Below are 20,850 nucleotides of genomic sequence, written 5' to 3' on the forward strand. Positions count from 1 at the left end.
CCAAAATCTCACCCCAAAATCACCTACAAATCACCCCAAAACACCCAAAAAACAAACCAAAACAACCCCAAAATCTCACCCCAAAACTACCCCAAAACCACCCCAAAAACACCTACAAACCACCCCAAAAATCTCACCCCAAAAACACCCCAAAAACACCCCAAAAACACCTACAAATCACCCCAAAATCTCACCCCAAAACCACGCCAAAAACACCCCAAAATCACCCCAAAATCTCACCCCAAAACCACCCCAAAAACACCCCAAAATCACCCCAAAATCTCACCCCAAAACCACCCCAAACCCACCCAAAACCCCAAAACCTCTCCCACCTCCCAAAAAACCCCAAATCCCCCAAAAACAACCCCAGAACTCCCCAATTCCTATCCAAAACCCTGACAAACCCACTCCAAAAAATCCCAAGACTTCTCCAACCCTAAAAAAAACCCCAAAAAACCCCAAATCCCCCCAATTTTTTTAGGAACAAGATCCTGATTTTCGGGCTGCTGGAGGAGACGGCGCTGGCGGCGTTCCTGTCCTACTGCCCGGGCATGGGGGTGGCGCTGCGCATGTACCCCCTCAAGTGAGGGACACCCCAAAAATCCCCACCCCAAAAATCCCCAAATCCCCTCCCCCAAAATCCTAAAACTGCTCCAAATCCGCCCCAAAAAGCCCAAATCCAAAAAAAATCCCCAATTCCCCCACAAATCCACTCCAAACCTCATCCCTCTTCCTAATCACCCTCAAAAAATCCTAAAACTGCTTCAAATCTGCCCCAAAAAATCCCCAATTCCCATCCAAACACCCTCAAAAAATACCCACAAACCACTTAAAAGCTCTAAAACACCCCAAATCCTACAAAAATCCCCAATTCCCCCACAAATCCACCCCAAACCCCATCCCTCTTCCTAATCCCCCCCCAAAAAATTCCTAAAACTGCTTCAAATCTGCCCAAAAAATCCCAAATCTCCCCAAAAAATCCCAAATCCCCCCAAAAAATCCCAAATCCCCCCCAAAAATCCCCAATTCCCATCCAAACCCCCTCAAAAAATACCCACAAACCACTTAAAAGCTCTAAAAAATCCCAAATCCAAAAAAAATCCCCAATTCCCCCACAAATCCACCCCAAACCTCATCCGTCTTCCTGATCACCCTCAAAAAATCCTAAAACTGCTTCAAATCTGCCCCAAAAAATCCCAAATCCCCCCAAAAATCCCCAATTCCCATCCAAACCCCCTCAAAAAATACCCACAAACCACTTAAAAGCTCTAAAAAACCCCAAATCCTACAAAAATCCCCAATTTCCCCATAAATCCACTCCAAACCTCATCTCTCTTCCTAATCCCCCCCAAAAATCCTAAAACTGCTTCAAATCTGCCCCAAAAAATCACAAATCCCCCAAAAATCCCCAATTCCCATCCAAACCCCCTCAAAAAATACCCACAAACCACTTAAAAGCTCTAAAAAACCCCAAATCCTACAAAAATTCCCAATTCCCCCACAAATCCACTCCAAACCCCATCCCTCTTCCTAATCCCCCCCAAAAAATCCTAAAACTGTTTCAAATCTGCCCAAAAAATCCCAAATCCCCCCAAAAATCCCCAATTCCCATCCAAACCCCCTCAAAAAATACCCACAAACCACTTAAAAGCTCTAAAAAACCCCAAATCCTACAAAAATCCCCAATTTCCCCATAAATCCACCCCAAACCCCATCCCTCTTCCTAATCCCCCCCCAAAAAATTCCTAAAACTGCTTCAAATCTGCCCAAAAAATCCCAAATCCCCCCAAAAAATCCCAAATCCCCCCAAAAAATCCCAAATCCCCCAAAAATCCCCAATTCCCATCCAAACCCCCTCAAAAAATACCCACAAACCACTTAAAAGCTCTAAAAAACCCCAAATCCTACAAAAATCCCCAATTTCCCCACAAATCCACTCCAAACCTCATCTCTCTTCCTAATCACCCTCAAAAAATCCTAAAACTGCTTCAAATCTGCCCAAAAAATCCCAAATCCTCCCAAAAAATCCCAAATCCCCCCAAAAAATCCCAAATCCCCCCAAAAAATCCCCAATTCCCATCCAAACACCCTCAAAAAATACCCACAAACCACTTAAAAGCTCTAAAAAACCCAAATCCTACAAAAATCCCCAATTTCCCCTCAAAACCCCCATAAATCCACTCCAAACCCCATCCCTCTTCCTAATCCCCCCCTCAAAAAAATCCTAAAACTGCTTCAAATCTGCCCAAAAAATCCCAAATCCCCCAAAATCCCCAATTCCCATCCAAAGCCCCTCAAAAAATACCCACAAACCACTTAAAAGCTCTAAAAAATCCCAAATCCTACAAAAATCCCCAATTTCTCCTCAAAACCCCCACAAATCCACCCCAAACCCCATCCCTCTTCCTAATCCCCCCCCCCAAAAAATCCTAAAACTGCTCCAAATCCGCCCAAAAAGCCCAAATCCAAAAAAAATCCCCAATTCCCCCACAAATCCACCCCAAACCCCATCCCTCTTCCTAATCCCCCCCCCAAAAATCCTAAAACTGCTTCAAATCTGCCCAAAAAATCCCAAATCCCCCCAAAAAATCCCCAATGCCCATCCAAAACCCCTCAAAAAATACCCACAAACCACTTAAAAGCTCTAAAAAAACCCCAAATCCTACAAAAATCCCCAATTTCCCCACAAATCCACCCCAAACCTCATCCGTCTTCCTGATCACCCTCAAAAAATCCTAAAACTGCTTCAAATCTGCCCCAAAAAATCCCAAATCCCCCCAAAAATCCCCAATTCCCATCCAAACCCCCTCAAAAAATACCCACAAACCACTTAAAAGCTCTAAAAAATCCCAAATCCTACAAAAATCCCCAATTCCCCCACAAATCCACCCCAAACCTCATCCCTCTTCCTGATCACCCTCAAAAAATCCTAAAACTGCTTCAAATCTGCCCCAATAATCCCAAATCCCCCCAAAAATCTCAAATCCCCCCAAAAAATCCCAAATCCCCCCAAAAAATCCCCAATTCCCATCCAAAACCCCTCAAAAAATACCCACAAACCACTTAAAAGCTCTAAAAAACCCCAAATCCTACAAAAATCCCCAATTTCCCCTCAAAACCCCCATAAATCCACCCCAAACCCCATCCCTCTTCCTAATCCCCCCCCCCCAAAAAATCCTAAAACTGCTTCAAATCTGCCCCAAAAAATCCCAAATCCCCCCAAAAATCTCAAATCCCCCCAAAAAATCCCAAATCCCCCCAAAATCCCCAATTTACCCCCAAACCCCCTCCCAAAAAAATCCCAAATCCCCAATTCCACTTGAAACCCTTTTCCAAAAAAATCCCCAAACCTCTCCAACAACCCCCCAAAAAACCCCAAATCCAAAAAAAAAAAATCCCAATTCCTCACCAAATCCCCTCCTAAAAATCCCAAACCCCCTCCCTAAAAAAAATCCCAAATCCCCCCAAAATTCCCTTAAAAAAAACCAAAAAAAAAAGGGAGAAAATGAAAATATTGGGGGTGGAATGTCCAAAAATGGGAATTAAAAATTTGGGGGAGGCAAAAACGGAGCCCATCCCCCCGCCCCCAAATTTTTTGGGGTCCCTCCCCAAATTTTGGGGGTCCCAATTTTGGGGTTTTTGTGCTCAGGGTGACCTGGTGGTTCTGCGCCTTCCCCTATTCCCTGCTGATCTTCGCCTACGACGAGGTCAGGAAACTGATCCTGAGGCGCTACCCCGGAGGTGAGACCCCCAAAAAATCGGGGGGACCCCCCAAAAAATCGGGGGGACCCCAAAAAATGGGAGGGAGGAAATGTGGGGGGGGGGGAAAATGGGGGAAATTTTTAAAAAAAATGGGAAAAAAGGGAATAAAATGGGGGAAAATGGGAATAAAATGGGGGGACCCCAAAAATGGGGGAGACCCCGAAAATGGGGGGACCCCAAAAATGGGGGAACCCTAAAAATGGGGGGCCCCCAAAAATGGGGGAACCCTAAAAATGGGGGGGAAATATGGGGGGAATTTAAAAAAAAATGGGAAAAAAGGGAATAAAATGGGGGGAAATGGGAATAAAATGGGGGGAAAAACCCAAAAAATTGGGGGTGAGAAAATGTGGGGGGAAAATGGGAATCCTAAGAAATGGAAATGGTAAAAGAATGGAAATCCCAAAAAATGGGAATCCCAAAAAATGGGATAGGGCAAAAAATGGAAACCCTAAAAATGGGAATCCCAAAAAATGAAAACCCTAAAAGAATGGAAACCCCAAAAAAATAGAAATTCCAAAAAAGGGAAACCTTAAAAGAATGGGAACCCCAAAAATGGAAACTCTAAAAATTGGAAACCTCCCCAAAAAATGGGAACCCTAAAAGAATGGAAATCCTAAAAAATGGAAACCCCAAAAAATGGGAACCGTAAAAGAATGGAAATCCCAAAAAATGGGAACCCCAAAAAATGGGAACCCTAAAAGAATGGAAATCCCAAAAAATGGAAACCCCAAAAAATGGAAACCCTAAAAGAATGGAATCCCAAAAAATGGAAACCCCAAAAAATGGGAACCCCAAAAAATGGAAATCCCAAAAAATGGAAACCCCAAAAAATGGAAACCCTAAAAGAATGGAAATCCCAAAAAATGGAAATCCCAAAAAATGGGAACCCTAAAAGAATGGAAACCCCAAAAAATGGAAATCCTAAAAGAATGGAAATCCCAAAAAATGGAAACCCCAAAAAATGGAAACCCCCGAAAATGGGAACCCTAAAAGAATGGAAATCCTAAAAAATGGAAACCCCAAAAAATGGGAACCCTAAAAGAATGGAAATCCTTAAAAATGGGAACCCCAAAAAATGGAAACCCTAAAAGAATGGAAATCCTAAAAAATGGAACCCCCAAAAAATGGGAACCTTAAAAGAATGGAAATCCTAAAAAATGGAAACCCCAAAAAATGGGAACCCTAAAAGAATGGAAATCCTAAAAAATGGAAACCCCAAAAAATGGGACCCCCAAAAAATGGAAACCCTAAAAGAATGGAAATCCCAAAAAATGGAAACCCCAGAAAATGGGAACCCTAAAAGAATGGAAATCCCAAAAAATGGAAACCCCAAAAATGGGAACCCTAAAAGAATGGAAATCCCAAAAAATGGAATCCCAGAAAATGGGAACCCTAAAAGAATGGAAATCCTAAAAAATGGAAACCCCAAAAATGGGAACCCTAAAAGAATGGAAATCCTAAAAAATGGGAATCCCAAAAAATGGGAACCCTAAAAGAATGGAAATCCCAAAAAATGGAAACCCCAAAAAATGGGAACCCTAAAAGAATGGAAATCCCAAAAAATGGAAACCCCAAAAAATGGAAACCCTAAAAGAATGGAAATCCTAAAAAATGGGAACCCCAAAAATGGGAACCCTAAAAGAATGGAAATCCCAAAAAATGGAAACCCCAAAAAATGGAAACCCTAAAAGAATGGAAATCCCAAAAAATGGAAACCCCAAAAAATGGGAACCCTAAAAGAATGGAAATCCCAAAAAATGGAAACCCCAAAAAATGGAAACCCTAAAAGAATGGAAATCCCAAAAAATGGAAACCCCAAAAAATGGAAACCCTAAAAGAATGGAAATCCCAAAAAATGGAAACCCCAAAAAATGGGAACCCTAAAAGAATGGAAATCCCAAAAAATGGGAACCCCAAAAAATGGGAACCCTAAAAGAATGGAAATCCTAAAAAATGGGAACCCCAAAAAATGGAAACCCTAAAAGAATGGAAATCCTAAAAAATGGAAACCCCAAAAAATGGGAACCCTAAAAGAATGGAAATCCCAAAAAATGGATCCCCCAGAAAATGGAAACCCTAAAAGAATGGAAATCCTAAAAAATGGAATCCCAAAAAAAAGGAAACCCCAAAAAATGGGAACCCTAAAAGAATGGAAATCCTAAAAAATGGAAACCCCAAAAAATGGGAACCCTAAAAGAATGGAAATCCTAAAAAATGGGAACCCCAAAAAATGGGAACCCTAAAAGAATGGAAATCCCAAAAAATGGAAACCCCAGAAAATGGGAACCCTAAAAGAATGGAAATCCCAAAAAATGGAAACCCCAAAAAATGGAAACCCTAAAAGAATGGAAATCCCAAAAAATGGGAACCCTAAAAGAATGGAAATCCCAAAAAATGGAAACCCCAAAAAATGGAAACCCTAAAAGAATGGAAATCCTAAAAAATGGAAACCCCCAAAAAATGGAAACCCTAAAAGAATGGAAATCCCAGAAAATGGAAACTCCAAAAAATGGAAATCCTAAAAGAATGGAAATCCCAAAAAAAGGAAACCCCAAAAAATGGGAACCCTAAAAGAATGGAAATCCTAAAAAATGGAATCCCAAAAAAATGGAAACCCCAAAAAATGAGAACCCTAAAGGAATGGAAATCCTAAAAAATGGAAACCCCAAAAAATGGGAACCCTAAAAGAATGGAAATCCCAAAAAATGGAAACCCCAAAAAATGGGAACCCTAAAAGAATGGAAATCCCAAAAAATGGGAACCCTAAAAGAATGGAAATCCCAAAAAATGGAAACCCTAAAAAAATGGAAACCCTAAAAGAATGGAATCCCAAAAAATGGGAACCCCAAAAAATGGGAACCCTAAAAGAATGGAAATCCTAAAAAATGGGAAACCCAAAAAATGGGAACCCTAAAAGAATGGAAATCCCAAAAAATGGAAACCCCAGAAAATGGGAACCCCAAAAAATGGGAACCCCAAAAAATGGGAACCCTAAAAGAATGGAAATCCTAAAAAATGGGAACCCCAAAAAATGGAAACCCTAAAAGAATGGAAATCCCAAAAAATGGAAACCCCAAAAAATGGGAACCCCAAAAAATGGGAACCCCAAAAAATGGGAACCCTAAAAGAATGGAAATCCCAAAAAATGGAAACCCCAAAAAATGGAAACCCTAAAAGAATGGAAATCCTAAAAAATGGAAACCCCAAAAAATGGGAACCCTAAAAGAATGGAAATCCCAAAAAATGGAAACCCCAAAAAATGGGAACCCTAAAAGAATGGAAATCCCAAAAAATGGAAATCCCAAAAAATGGAAACCCCAAAAATGGGAACCCTAAAAGAATGGAAATCCTAAAAAATGGGAACCCCAAAAAATGGGAACCCTAAAAGAATGGAAATCCTAAAAAATGGAAACCCCAAAAAATGGGAACCCTAAAAGAATGGAAATCCCAAAAAATGGAAACCCCAAAAAATGGGAACCCTAAAAGAATGGAAATCCCAAAAAATGGAAACCCCAAAAAATGGGAACCCTAAAAGAATGGAAATCCTAAAAAATGGAAACCCCAAAAAATGGAAACCCTAAAAGAATGGAAATCCCAAAAAATGGGAATCCCCCCAAAAAACGGGACAGAACCCAAAAGCAAAGGGGAAAACCCCCCAAAAAATGGGGGGGGCACCCCAAAAAAACAAACCCCGAGGGTTTTGGGGGCTCCCCGGGTTTTGGGGGCTCCCCGGGATTTGGGGTCCCCCTGACGCCCCCTCCCCTTTTTTTTTGCAGGCTGGGTGGAGAAGGAAACCTATTACTGATCCCCTCCCCCCCCTTTTGGGGACACCCCCGGAGCCCCTCCCCCACCCCAAAACTAACCCGGGGGGGGGGGTCGGGACCCCCTGAATTGGGGGGGGGCACCCAGACCCCTCCCCTCCCCCCCCCCCCCCGCAGAGCAATAAACCAGTTTAACCCCGCCGTGTACTGGGATGGACTGGGACGGACTGGGAGGGGAGGGGGGGACCCCAGACCCCTCAAATTCCCACAAATTCCCCCAAATGTTCCCAAATTTTCCCCAAATTCCCCCCAATGTCCCCTCAGTGACCCCGCTGGGGACCCCTCCCCAAACTGGGGGTCCCGGGGGGGGGCGGGGAAATAGGCAGGGGGCGGTTGCCATGGGAACGGGATGCTGAGGGGAGGGGTTGCCATGGGGATGTGGTTGCTATGGGGACAGGTTGCCATGGGAGGAGGTCGCTATGGGGTGGTGGTTGCCATGGGAACGCGGTTACCATGGGGACGCGGTTACCACGGGGATGGGGTTACCATGGGGACAGGTTGCCACGGGCAATGGTTGCCATGGGGACGTGGTTGCCATAGGGACATGGGTGACATGGGGACAGGTTGCCATGGGGATGCGGTTGCCATGGGGATGTGGTTGCCATAGGAGAAGGTCACTATGCAGTGATGGTTGCCATGGAGATGTGGTTGCCATGGGGATGTGGTTGCCATGGGGATGGGTTGCCATGGGGATGGAGGTTCCATGGGGATGTGGTTGCCATGGAGATGTGGTTGCCATGGGAGAAGGTCACTATGCAGTGATGGTTGCCATGGAGATGTGGTTGCCATGGGGATGTGGTTGCCATGGGGATGGGTTGCCATGGGGATGGAGGTTCCATGGGGATGCGGTTGCCATGGAGATGTGGTTGCCATGGAGATGTGGTTGCCACTAGCAATGGTTGCCATGGCGACAGGTTGCCACGGGGATGTGGTTGCCGTGGGATCCGGTTGCCATGGGGATCCCGTTGCCATGGGAACGGCCGATTCTCACCCCCCCCCCCCCCACCCCACCCCCCTTTTTCCCACCGCGGCCCCGGGGGTGCCCTCGCCGGTCTGGAGGGGGCTGCCCTGCCCCGGGGGGGGGTCGGGGGTCCCGGGGAGGGGTCGGGGGTCTCGGGGGAGGGGTCGGGGGCTCTGCCGACCCCCCCGCGCCGGGCAGGGTTAAAGCCCCGGGTGCTGCCGGGAGATTCCCGCATTTAATCCCCCCCGGATCATCCCCCCCCCCCCGCCGCGGCCTCAATCCCGAGGGACACCGGGGACCCCCCCCCCCGCGGGCGGCGACATCGGGGGGGACCCGAGGGGGCTCATCCCCGCCGCCCCCTCCCCATTCCAGCCTGTTCTGCCCCCCTCCCCCAATTTGAGCCCCCCCCCCAAACAGCACACGGAGGGGGGGGAGGGGAGGGGCAGCGCCTTATTGGGGGGAGGGGGGGCTGAAATTTGGGGGCGCCCATCACCCCCCCCCCCCAAACTCCCCCAGGGCCCCTCTGCAGGAGCTCAAAGCTCAGAGCACGGCCCGGAGCTGGGGGAGTGCGGGGGGGTCCCGCCATCCCCCCCCCGGTGACCCCAAAACTCGGGGACACTCGGGGACACTCGGGGGACACTCGGGGGACCCCCCACGTCATCATGACCCCCCCAGGAGGACGCCTTGGACAGGGCCCTCTGTCCCCTCCCCCAGGGCTTTGACCCCTCTGTCCCCTCCCCTGGGACAGGCTCGGTCCCCTCTGTCCCCTCCCCCAGCTCGTCCCCTCCTGGGAGGACACCTTCGACATCGACCTGTCCCGGCCACGGCTGGGCGTGGTCAATGGCACTGACCACGTGATTGTCACCCCTGTGTCACCCCCGTGTCACCCCCATGGTCAATGGCACTGACCCCGTGAGTGTCACTTCAGTGTCACTTCAGTGTCACCTCCATGCTCAATGGCACTGACCACATGAGTGTCACCCCAGTGTCACCTCTGTGTCACCCCCATGGTCAATGGCACTGACCACGTGAGTGTCACCCCAGTGTCACCTCTGTGTCACCCCCATGGTCAATGGCACGGACCACGTGAGTGTCACCTCTGTGTCACCTCTGCATCACCCCCATGGTCAATGGCACTGACCACGTGATTGTCACCCCTCCACAGTGTCCCCTACACCCAAGGTCACCCCAGCGTCACCCCCGTGTCACTCCTGTCCCCCACACCGGTGTCCCCACATGTCACCTGTGTCCCCCCCCCCGTGTCCCCAGGCCAGCAGCGTGGGGCTGGACATGGAGGATGAGGAGGGTGAGGAGGATGAGGAGGATGAGGAGGGTGAGGAGGATGAGGAGGGTGAGGAGGGTGAGGAGGGTGAGGAGGATGAGGAGGGTGAGGAGGGTGAGGAGGGTGAGGAGGGTGAGGAGGATGAGGAGGATGAGGAGGGTGAGGAGGATGAGGAGGGTGAGGAGGATGAGGAGGGTGAGGAGGATGAGGAGGGTGAGGAGGGTGAGGAGGATGAGGAGGGTGAGGAGGATGAGGAGGGTGAGGAGGGTGAGGAGGATGAGGAGGATGAGGAGGGTGAGGAGGGTGAGGAGGGTGAGGAGGGTGAGGAGGATGAGGAGGATGAGGAGGATGAGGAGGATGAGGAGGGTGAGGAGGGTGAGGAGGGTGAGGAAGGTGAGGATGGTGAGGACAGTGAGGAGGGTGAGGAGGATGAGGAGGGTGAGGAGGATGAGGAGGGTGAGGAGGATGAGGAGGGTGAGGAGGATGAGGAGGATGAGGAGGATGAGGAGGATGAGGAGGATGAGGAGGGTGAGGAGGGTGAGGAGGGTGAGGAGGGTGAGGAGGATGAGGAGGGTGAGGAGGGTGAGGAAGATGAGGAGGATGAGGAGGATGAGGAGGATGAGGAGGATGAGGAGGATGAGGAGGATGAGGAGGGTGAGGAGGGTGAGGAGGATGAGGAGGGTGAGGAGGGTGAGGAGGATGAGGAGGATGAGGAGGATGAGGAGGATGAGGAGGGTGAGGAGGGTGAGGAGGATGAGGAGGGTGAGGAGGGTGAGGAGGATGAGGAGGGTGAGGAGGGTGAGGAGGGGCTGCCAGGCCCGAGGAGGTCCTGGAGGGGACACTGGGGATGGGGAGGATGAAGATGATGACGATGATGACGATGTTGAAGATGATGAAGATGATGAAGATGATGAAGATGATGATGATGACAAAGTTGATGGCGATGCTGACAATGACAACGACGATGATGGCGACGACGATGATGAAGATGATGGCAATGACAGTGATGGCAATGAAAATGATGATGATGATGATGACGATGACAATGATGGCAATGATGACAATGACAAATGACATTGATGATGGTGACGATGACGATGAAAATGATGACAACAGTGACGATGATGACGATGACGATGATGATGATAATGATGATGACGACGATGACGATGATGATGATGATGATGATGATGATGATGACCAGGCCAGGTCCCAGAGGACCGGCCAGTGTCCCAGGGGAAGGGGATCCCTGCAGATGGGTGAGGTCCCTGTGTGAGACCCTCGAGACCCCCGGATGGGATCTCCCAGACAAGGCTCCCATGAGAGATCCCTGGGTGGGATCCCATTACAGATCCCAGTGTGGGATCCCATTACCAGATCCCAGTAAGGGATCCGAGCTGCAGATCCCATTACAGATCCCAGTGTGGGATCCCATTACCAGATCCCAGTACGGGATCCGAGCTGCAGATCCCATTACCAGATCCTAGTGTGGGATCCCTGCTCCAGATCCCAGTAAGGGATCCCTCTGCCAAATCCCTGTGTGGGATCCCAGTGAGAGATCCCAGTATGGGATCCCATTACCAGATCCCACTACCAGATCCCAGTTTGGCATCCCAGTATGGGATCCCTGCTCCAGATCCCAGTATGGGATCCCAGTAGTAGATTCCAGTGCCAGATCCCAGTATGAGACTCCTGTTCCAGATCCCAGTTTGAAATCCCAGTGCCAGATCCCAGTATGGGATCCGAGCAGCAGATCCCAATACCAGATCCCAGAGTGGGATCCCTGCTCCAGATCCCAGAGTGGGATCCCATTACCAGATCCCAGTATGAGATCTGAGCTGCAGATCCCATTACCGGATCCCAGAGTGGGATCCCAGTGCCAGATCTCAGTATGGGATCCCAGCTGCAGATCCCAAAACCAGATCCCAGTGCCAGCTCCCAGTACCAGATCCCAGTTTGGAATCCCATTGCCAGATCCCTGCTCCAGACCCCAACACCCGATCCCAGTACGGGATCCCATTCCCAGATCCCATTCCCAGACTCCAATTCCAAATCCCAGTATGGGATCCCAGTATGGGATATACCCCAACACCCGATCCCAGAGTGGATCCCTGTTCCCGATCCCCTCCCGGGCCCTGTGTGACAATGCCCCCCCCCTGTGCCCCCCCTGTCCCCCCCAGCCAGGGCGGTGACACCGCGGGGACCCCAAATCCCGGCCGCGGGGGACCCTGGGCAGGGGGGGAGGGCGGGGCGGCTCCTCCCGGCTGACCCCGCCTCTCCAAGCCCCTCCCCCGACGACCCCGCCCCGTTAAGCCCCGCCCACCCCCGCTCAGAGCGGCGGCACCGAGAGCCCGAGCGGCGGCACCGGCACCGGCACCGGCAGCGCCCGCGGCCGGTAAGTGCGGGCGGGGAGGGGGGGGGCACCGGACCCACCGAGCGACCCCCGGCCCCGCCGGCGGCCCCGCCGCCCGCACCGGCACCGGATGGACCCCGCGGCCGCCGCCTCCATCCGCTCCCGGGGCCGCTCCCGGGGCCGCTCCCGGGGCCGCTCCCGGTGCGCTCCAGCGGCCCCGGACCGCGGCGCCGGCCCCCCCGCTCTGTGTGACCCCCCCCCGCCCGCCGGAGCATCCCCCCCGCTCCGGTGATGCTCCCGCGGCGGGCAGGAAGGGGTTAACGGTGCCGGGGGTCCCGGCCAGGCTCCCCCGGTGCCCCCCGTACTCCCCCGTTGCCCCCCATCCCCCCCCTTTCACTTCCCGTTTCGCTGCCGGGGGGGCTCGAACCCGTGACACGCTCGGGGGGGGACACTCGGTGGCTCCCGGTGCCCACGCGGGACGCGGGACCCGCCACCCCACCGTGTCCCCGTCCCCGCCACCCCACCGTGTCCCCGTCCCCGCCACCCGCCGTGTCCCGGTCCCGGTCCGGGACCCAATCCCGGTCCCGTCCCCCCCGTCCCGCTCCCCACGCGGGACACGCGGTCCTGCCCCCCCCCGCGGGACCCCCGCCCCACCCGAGCCCCCCCGTGGGTGTCCCCGCGCTGTCCCCGCGCGCTCCCGTCCCGTCCCCGCGGTGCCGCCCGGTGCTCCCGGTACCGCCCGGTACCGCCGGTGCCACCGCATCCCCCGGGGACCGGAGTGACCCCCCCGGCCCCCCAAAAACGGGTTTGGGGACATCCCGGGTGGGGGGCGGGGGGGTCCCGCGCGTGGGGAAGGGGCGCGTGAGGCGGTCACGCGCCGCCGGCGGGGGCCGAGCTGGTCCCGAACTGGTCCCGAACTGGTCCCCAAACTGGGCCGCGGGAGGCGCCGCTTCCGCATCCCCGATCCGGGACCGGGCGGGGGCCCCGAGAGGGACCGGGGGGGACCGGGACGGGGAGGGGGTCCCGGGATTCATCGCCCCCCTCCCCACCCGTGCCCCGTCCCACGGAGCGGCCCCGCGTGGGGAAACTGAGGCACGATGGGGTGGGGGGGGGGGGAAGGATCGCGCCTAGCTGTGCCCCAGCTGTGCCCCAGCTGTGCCCCAGATGTGCCCGGGGATGCTGCGGCCGCCGGGCAGGGCGGGACCCCCGCGACACGCGTGGGACCCCCGCGACACGGCGGGGCAGGAGGGTGGCGGCGGCCGTGGGGCAGGGCGGGGCCGCGGGGGGGGCACGGAGGGACCGGGGCCGTGTCCGTGGGTCCGAGCCGTGTCCGTGGGGCCGAGCCGTGTCCGTGGGGCCGGACAGTGGCGTCAGGGCCGTGTCCGTGGGGCCGGGGTCGTGTCCGTGGGGCCAGAGCCGTGCCTCGCATTCCGGGGGGGGCCCGGGGGGGCCGGAGGCGGCGGCGCCGCTCCCCGAGGCACAAAGGGCCCCTTGTCCCCACGCTGCGTGGGGGGGGGGCTCGTGGGGGACCCTCCCCCCGCGTCCCGCTCTCCCCACCCACCCCAAAAACACGCGGAGGGGGGGTGGGCACGGGGGGGTTTTGGGGGGATGGCATCAGCGCCCCCCCGATCCCCCCACGGGGGTCCCAAAGGCCGGGGGGGGTCGGTCCCACTCGTGTCGTGCCCCCCCCGCCGTGTCGCGGCCCCCCCAGGCCGGGATTAACCCCCCCAAACCCCCCCGAGCCCCCCGCCCGCCCCACTGAATGGGGCCCCGCGGGGCCACGCCCCTCGTGAATATTCATGAGGCGCTTTGCATGAGAAACGTGAATGGGGCCGGGGGGGGTCCCACGGTGGGGCGGGGGGGGGTCGCGGGTATTTCCCCCCCCCCCAATTCCGATCCTTTTCCTGGTGGGTCGGGGGGGCCGGGCCGGGCCTGGGAACGCGGGAGGGGCGGGAGCGGCGGGGGGGGGTCCCGGTCCCCGCCCCCCCCCGGCGGAAGGCCCCGTGTCCGGCCGGGGCTGAGTCATGGGCGGCCTTAAAGGGGCCGCGCGCTCGGACACGGGGGGGGGAGGGGCTGGGGGGGAGGGGGGGCAGGGTTTGTGCGTGGGGGGAGGGGCTGGGGGCTGGGGGGGGGGGGGAGGGTTTGTTATTGGAGAGGAGCGTGGGGGGGGCGCGTCTGTGCGTGGGGGGGGGCGTGGGGGGAGCGTCTGTTCCTGGCGGGGGGAGGGGCTGGGGGGGCGTGGGCAGGTGTTGGTGCGGGGGGGGGTCTCACGTGTGAGTGGGGGGGGGGGTTGTTTACCGAGTGCAGTCACGAGTGGGGGGTCTGGGTGGGGGTGGGGGGTTGTTTACGGCGAGTCACGAGTGGGGGGCGTGGAGGGGGGGGGGGACAGCGACGTGGCCGTGTGGCTGTGAGTGACCCCCCCCACCCGCGTGTCCGAGACCCCCAAACCCCCCCCCACAATGGGTGCGGGGGGGGGGAAGGGGCAGGCGGGTGATGCGTTGCCGTGGCAACCGCATCCCTGCGTGGGTGGCGGCGTCGCCATGGCAACGGGGACCGGCGGGAGAGGGGGGACAGTGACCCCCCCTCAGACACGGCTGAGACCCCCCCCACCACACACAGCGAGGGGGGGGCAGAGGGGGGGCAGTGGGAATTTGGGGTGGGTGTGCAAGGGGGGGTGACAGTGCCGGGGGGGGTGACAGTGCCAGGGCTGTCCCCGTGCAAGGGGGGTGACAGTGCCAGGGGGGTGACAGTGCCAGGGCTGTCCCCGTGCAAAGGGGGGGTGACAGTGCCAAGGGGGGGTGACAGTGCCAGGGCTGTCCCCGTGCAAGGGGCGGTGACAGTGCCAGGGGGGTGACAGTGCCAGGACTGTCCCCGTGCAAGGTGGGGGTGACAGTGCCAGGGGGGTGACAGTGCCAGCGCTGTCCCTGTGCAAGGGGGGGTGACAGTGCCAGGACTGTCCCCCGTGCAAGGTGGGGGTGACAGTGCCAGGGCTGTCCCCGTGCAAAAGGGGTGACAGTGCCAGGGGGGTGACAGTGCCAGGGGGGCGACAGTGCCAGGGCTGTCCCCGTGCAAGGTGGGGGTGACAGTGCCAGGGGGGGTGACAGTGCCAGGACTGTCCCCGTGCAAAGGGGGGTGACAGTGCCAGGGCTGTCCCCGTGCAAGGTGGGGGTGACAGTGCCAGGGGGGTGACAGTGCCAGCGCTGTCCCTGTGCAAGGGGGGGTGACAGTGCCAGGACTGTCCCCGTGCAAGGTGGGGGTGACAGTGCCAGGGCTGTCCCCCGTGCAAAAGGGGTGACAGTGCCAGGGGGGTGACAGTGCCAGGGGGGCGACAGTGCCAGGGCTGTCCCCGTGCAAGGTGGGGGTGACAGTGCCAGGGGGGTGACAGTGCCAGGACTGTCCCCGTGCAAAGGGGGGGTGACAGTGCCAGGGCTGTCCCCGTGCAAGGTGGGGGTGACAGTGCCAGGGGGGCGACAGTGCCAGGACTGTCCCCGTGCAAGGTGGGGGTGACAGTGCCAGGGCTGTCCCCGTGCAAGGTGGGGGTGACAGTGTCCAGGGGGGTCCGTGCGAGCCCCCCCGCGCTGGGGAGGGGACGCGGAGCAGCCGCCACCGGTCCCTGCTCGGTCCCTGTCACATCCCGTGAGCGTCACATGAGTCACGGCCGGGGGCTGGGCTGGCACCGGGGCTGAGCGGTGACAGCGGGGACAGCGCTGGGGACACCAGTGACACCGGTGGCTGAGGCTGGGGACACTCGTGACACCAGGGACTGGGGCTGGGGACAGTCCTGACACCAGCGGCTGAGGCTGGGGACACTTTGTGACACCAAGGACTGAGGCTGGGGACACTTGTGACTTGAACAGCTGAGCTTGGGGACACTTGTGACACCTGTGGCGGAGGCTGGGGACATCTGTGACACCCGTGGCTGAGGCTGGGCCGGCACTGGGGACAGCCCAGGGACACTCATGACATGAGTGGCTGAGTCTGGGGACATTTGTGACACAGGTGGCAGAGGCCAGGGCTGGACCTGGCACCGGTGGCTGAGGCTGGGGACACTCGTGACACCAGGGATCGAGGCTGGGGACACCTGTGACACGCGTGGCTGAGAGCAGGAGCACTCGTGTCACCCACGGCTCTGTCCCATGTCACTCATGTCACCCATGGCTGTGTCCCTGTCCCTCATGTCACCCCTGTCCCAGTCCCCTGTCCCCCATGTTAATGCCCCTGATGTCCCACGTGTCACCTGTCCCCAGCTGTGGCCATGTCCCTCATGTCACCCCTGTCCCCAGCCACGTCCCAGTCCTGTGTCCCCCATGTCCCTCATGTCCTCCCCCTTGTCCCCAGCCACAGCCATGTCCCCCACGTCCTATGTCCCCTGTCCCCAGCCATGGCCAAGTCCTGTGTCCCTTACGTCCCTAAGTGTCCCCATAGACCACGTTCCATGTCCCCCATGTCCCCTGTGTCCCCAGCCACGTCCCCATGTCCCTGATGTCCCCTGCCCCGTGTCCCCAGCCATGGCCACATCCCCCATGAACCCCATGTCCCTGATGTCCCCTGTGTCCCAGCCATGTCCCTGATGTCCCTGATGTCCCTGTGTGCCCAGCCATGTCCCTGATGTCCCCTGTGTCCCCAGCCATGCCCCATGTCCCTGATGTCCCTGTGTGCCCAGCCATGTCCCTGATGTCCCCTGTGTCCCCAGCCATGTCCCTGATGTCCCTGTGTGCCCAGCCATGGCCGAGTACCGCAGTCTGCTGGAGGAGCTGGCCCAGCACAGCCATGTCCCCATGTCCCTGGTGTCCCTGATGTCCCCTGTGTCCCCAGCCATGGCCGCGTACCGCAGTGCTGGAGGAGCTGGCCCAGCACACCCATGTCCCCATGTCCCCATGTCCCTGATGTCCCTGTGTCCCCAGCCATGTCCCTGATGTCCCCTGTGTCCCCAGCCATGTCCCTGATGTCCCTGATGTCCCTGTGTCCCCAGCCATGTCCCTGATGTCCCTGTGTCCCCAGCCATGTCCCTGATGTCCCCTGTGTCCCCAGCCATGGCCGAGTACCGCAGTCTGCTGGAGGAGCTGCCCCAGAACAGCCATGTCCCCATGTCCCTGATGTCCCTGTGTCCCCAGCCATGTCCCTGGTGTCCCTGATGTCCCCTGCGTCCCCAGCCATGTCCCTGGTGTCCCTGATGTCCCCTGTGTCCCCAGCCATGTCCCTGATGTCCCTGTGTGCCCAGCCATGTCCCTGATGTCCCCTGTGTCCCCAGCCATGCCCCATGTCCCTGATGTCCCTGTGTGCCCAGCCATGTCCCTGATGTCCCTGTGTCCCCTGTGTCCCCAGCCATGGCCGAGTACCACAGTGCTGGAGGAGCTGGCCCAGCACAGCCATGTCCCCATGTCCCTGATGTCCCTGTGTCCCCAGCCATGTCCCTGATGTCCCTGATGTCCCTGTGTGCCCAGCCATGTCCCTGATGTCCCCTGTGTCCCCAGCCATGCCCCATGTCCCTGATGTCCCTGTGTGCCTAGCCATGTCCCTGATGTCCCTGTGTCCCCTGTGTCCCCAGCCATGGCCGAGTACCGCAGTCTGCTGGAGGAGCTGGCCCAGCACAGCCATGCCCCATGTCCCTGTGTGCCCAGCCATGTCCCTGATGTCCCTGTGTCCCCAGCCATGTCCCTGATGTCCCTGATGTCCCCTGTGTCCCCAGCCATGTCCCTGATGTCCCTGTGTCCCCAGCCATGCCCCATGTCCCTGATGTCCCTGTGTGCCCAGCCATGCCCCTGGTGTCCCTGATGTCCCTGTGTCCCCAGCCATGTCCCTGATGTCCCTGTGTCCCCAGCCATGCCCCATGTCCCTGATGTCCCTGTGTCCCCAGCCATGCCCCTGGTGTCCCTGATGTCCCTGTGTCCCCAGCCATGTCCCTGATGTCCCCTGTGTCCCCAGCCATGGCCGAGTACCGCAGTCTGCTGGAGGAGCTGGCCCAGAACAGCCATGCCCCATGTCCCTGGATGTCCCCAGCCATGTCCCCATGTCCCTGATGTCCCTGATGTCCCTGTGTCCCCAGCCATGTCCCTGATGTCCCCGATGTCCCCTGTGTCCCCAGCCATGGCCGAGTACCGCAGTGCTGGAGGAGCTGGCCCAGCACAGCCATGTCCCCATGTCCCCATGTCCCTGATGTCCCTGTGTGCCCAGCCATGTCCCTGATGTCCCGTGTCCCCAGCCATGTCCCTGATGTCCCTGGTGTCCCCTGTGTCCCCAGCCATGGCCGAGTACCGCAGTCTGCTGGAGGAGCTGGCCCAGAACATCACAGCCGAGGACCTGGAGCAGCTCAAGTCCGCGTGTCGCGAGGACATCCCCAGCGGGGAGGGGGACGCCATCGCCACCGGCCACCACTGGTTCGCCTTCCTGGAGCGCCACAGCAAGCTGGACCGAGGTGTGACACCCGTGCCACCGGCACTGTCCCCTCCCCGTGCCCCGGGGCTGCTCCAGCGCTGGGCTGGTCCCACCCGCGGTCCCCTGAGCCCTGGCCCTGTCCCCTGTCCCCATCACCTGAGCCTTGTCCCTGTCCCCTGTCCCCAGTCCCTGTCCCCTGTCCCCAGTCCCTGTCCCCTGTCCCCACCACCTGAGCCTTATCCCCAGTCCCTGTCCCCAGTCCCTGTCCCCATCACCTGGACCCTGTCCCCGTCCTGTCCCTCTCCTTGTCCCTATTCCTGTCCCCCTCCTATCCTTGTCCTCTCCCCATCCCTGTCCCCTCCTTGTCCCCATCTCTGTCCTCCTCCCGTCCCTGTCCCCATCCTGTCCCACCCCTGTCCCGTCACCATCCCTGTCCCTGTCCCCATCCCTGTCCCCATCCCTGTCCCCTCCCTGTCCCTATCCCTGTCCCTGTCCTCCCCTGTCCCATCCTTGTCCCCATCCCTGTCCCCATCCCTGTCCCCTCCCTGTCCCCATCCCTGTCCCTGTCCCCCTCCCTGTCCCCATCCCCTCCTTGTCCCCTCTCTGTCCCCATCCCTGTCCCTGTCCCCATCCCCGTCCCCTCCCTGTCCCCATCCCTGTCCCCGTCCCCTCCCTGTCCCCATCCCTGTCCCTGTCCCCTCCTTGTCCCTATCCCTGTCCCTGTCCCCATCCCTGTCCCTATCCCTGTCCCCATCCCTGTCCCCTCCCTGTCCCCTCCCTGTCCCCCATCCCTATCCCTGTCCCCATCCCTGTCCCCTCCCTGTCCCTGTCCCCTCCCTGTCCCCATCCCTGTCCCTGTCCCCATCCCCTCCTTGTCCCCTCCCTGTCCCCATCCCTGTCCCTGTCCCCTCCCTGTCCCCATCCCTGTCCCTGTCCCCTCCTTGTTCCTATCCCTGTCCCTGTCCCCATCCCTGTCCCTATCCCTGTCCCCATCCCTGTCCCCTCCCTGTCCCCTCCCTGTCCCCATCCCTATCCCCTCCCTGTCCCTGTCCCATCCCTGTCCCCATCCCCTCCTTGTCCCATCCCTGTCCCCATCCCTGTCCCTGTCCCCTCCCTGTCCCCATCCCCTCCCTGTCCCCTCCCTGTCCCCATCCCTATCCCTGTCCCCATCCCTGTCCCTGTCCCCTCCCTGTCCCCTCCCTGTCCCTGTCCCCTCCCTGTCCCCATCCCCGCCCCCTCCGGGCCCCCGCGGCCGCAGCGCGGGTGGCCCGAGCCCAGCACGTGTCCCGTGTGTGTCCCGTGTGTGTGTCCCGTGTGTGTCGCCGCGCTGTCCCCGCGCTGTCCCCGTGTCACAGACAACCTGTCCTACATCGAGCACATCTTCGAGATCTCGCGCCGGCCGGACCTGCTGACCAAGGTGGTGCAGTACCGCACGCAGGTGCTCAAGATCTCCGAGGAGGACGAGGTGGACACCAAGCTCACGCGCATCCCCAGCGCCAAGAAGTACAAGGGTGAGAGGGGACCCCGGAGCCACGGGGACAGCGGGGACAGGGACAGGGACAGGGGGGGATGGGGATGGGGACAGGGGGGATGGGGACAGGGACAGGGGGAGATGGGGATGGGGATAGGGACAGGGACAGCTGGGGATGGGGACAGGGACAGGGACAGGGGGGGATGGGGATGGGGACAGGGACAGGGGGGGATGGGGACAGGGACAGGGACAGCTGGGGATGGGGATGGGGACGGGGACAGGGATAGCTGGGGAGGGGACAGGGACAGGCAGGGATAGCTGGGGATGGGGACAGCGGGGACAGGGGATAGCTGGGGATGGGGACAGCAGGGACAGGGGATAGCTGGGGATGGGGACAGGGACAGGGACAGGGATAGCTGGGGATGGGGACAGGGACAGCTGGGGATGGGGACAGGGACAGGCAGGGATAGCTGGGGATGGGGACAGGGACAGCTGGGGATGGGGACAGGGATGGGGACAGGGATAGCTGGGGATGGGGACAGGGACAGGGATAGCTGGGGATGGGGACAGGGACAGGGGGGGACGGGGGGGATAGCTGGGGATGGGGGACAGGAACAGGGACAGGGATAGCTGGGGGACAGGGACAGGGACAGGGATAGCTGGGGATGGGGACAGGGACAGGGGACAGCTGGGGATGGGGACAGGGACAGGGGGGGACAGCTGGGGATGGGGACAGGGACAGGGGACAGCTGGGGATGGGGACAGGGACAGGGGATAGCTGGGGATGGGGACAGGGACGGGGACAGGGACAGATGGGGATGGGGA

At 57.9% G+C, this 20,850-nt stretch overlaps 2 protein-coding genes across 10 annotated transcripts in view; both read left to right on the forward strand.

Moving 5' to 3' along the window:
• The window catches only part of LOC132340308 (sodium/potassium-transporting ATPase subunit alpha-2), a 29,363-nt gene extending 21,682 nt beyond the window's left edge, over positions 1–7,681 (forward strand). For 6 of the 9 annotated variants that reach the window (XM_059871205.1, XM_059871207.1, XM_059871204.1 and 3 more), the window contains 3 exons: positions 482–583; positions 3,650–3,741; positions 7,539–7,679. In XM_059871205.1, the coding sequence (XP_059727188.1) occupies positions 482–583; positions 3,650–3,741; positions 7,539–7,567 (223 nt within the window). In that variant the 3' untranslated portion in view covers positions 7,568–7,679. Of the gene's footprint in view, positions 1–481; positions 584–3,649; positions 3,742–7,538 lie in introns of all 9 variants that reach the window. The other 3 variants (XM_059871211.1, XM_059871213.1, XM_059871208.1) reach the window with 2 other exon arrangements.
• Positions 7,682–12,132: 4,451 nt separating this feature from the next.
• The window catches only part of PEA15 (proliferation and apoptosis adaptor protein 15), a 19,937-nt gene continuing 11,219 nt past the window's right edge, over positions 12,133–20,850 (forward strand). Inside the window, exons 1-3 of the mRNA XM_059870933.1 lie at positions 12,133–12,221; positions 18,421–18,594; positions 19,910–20,095. Coding sequence (XP_059726916.1) covers positions 18,423–18,594; positions 19,910–20,095 — 358 coding nt within the window. The 5' untranslated portion in view covers positions 12,133–12,221; positions 18,421–18,422. The remainder of the gene's footprint in view (positions 12,222–18,420; positions 18,595–19,909; positions 20,096–20,850) is intronic.

Source organism: Haemorhous mexicanus, chromosome 31 (assembly GCF_027477595.1).
Source record: "Haemorhous mexicanus isolate bHaeMex1 chromosome 31, bHaeMex1.pri, whole genome shotgun sequence".
Classification (NCBI taxonomy): domain Eukaryota; kingdom Metazoa; phylum Chordata; class Aves; order Passeriformes; family Fringillidae; genus Haemorhous; species Haemorhous mexicanus.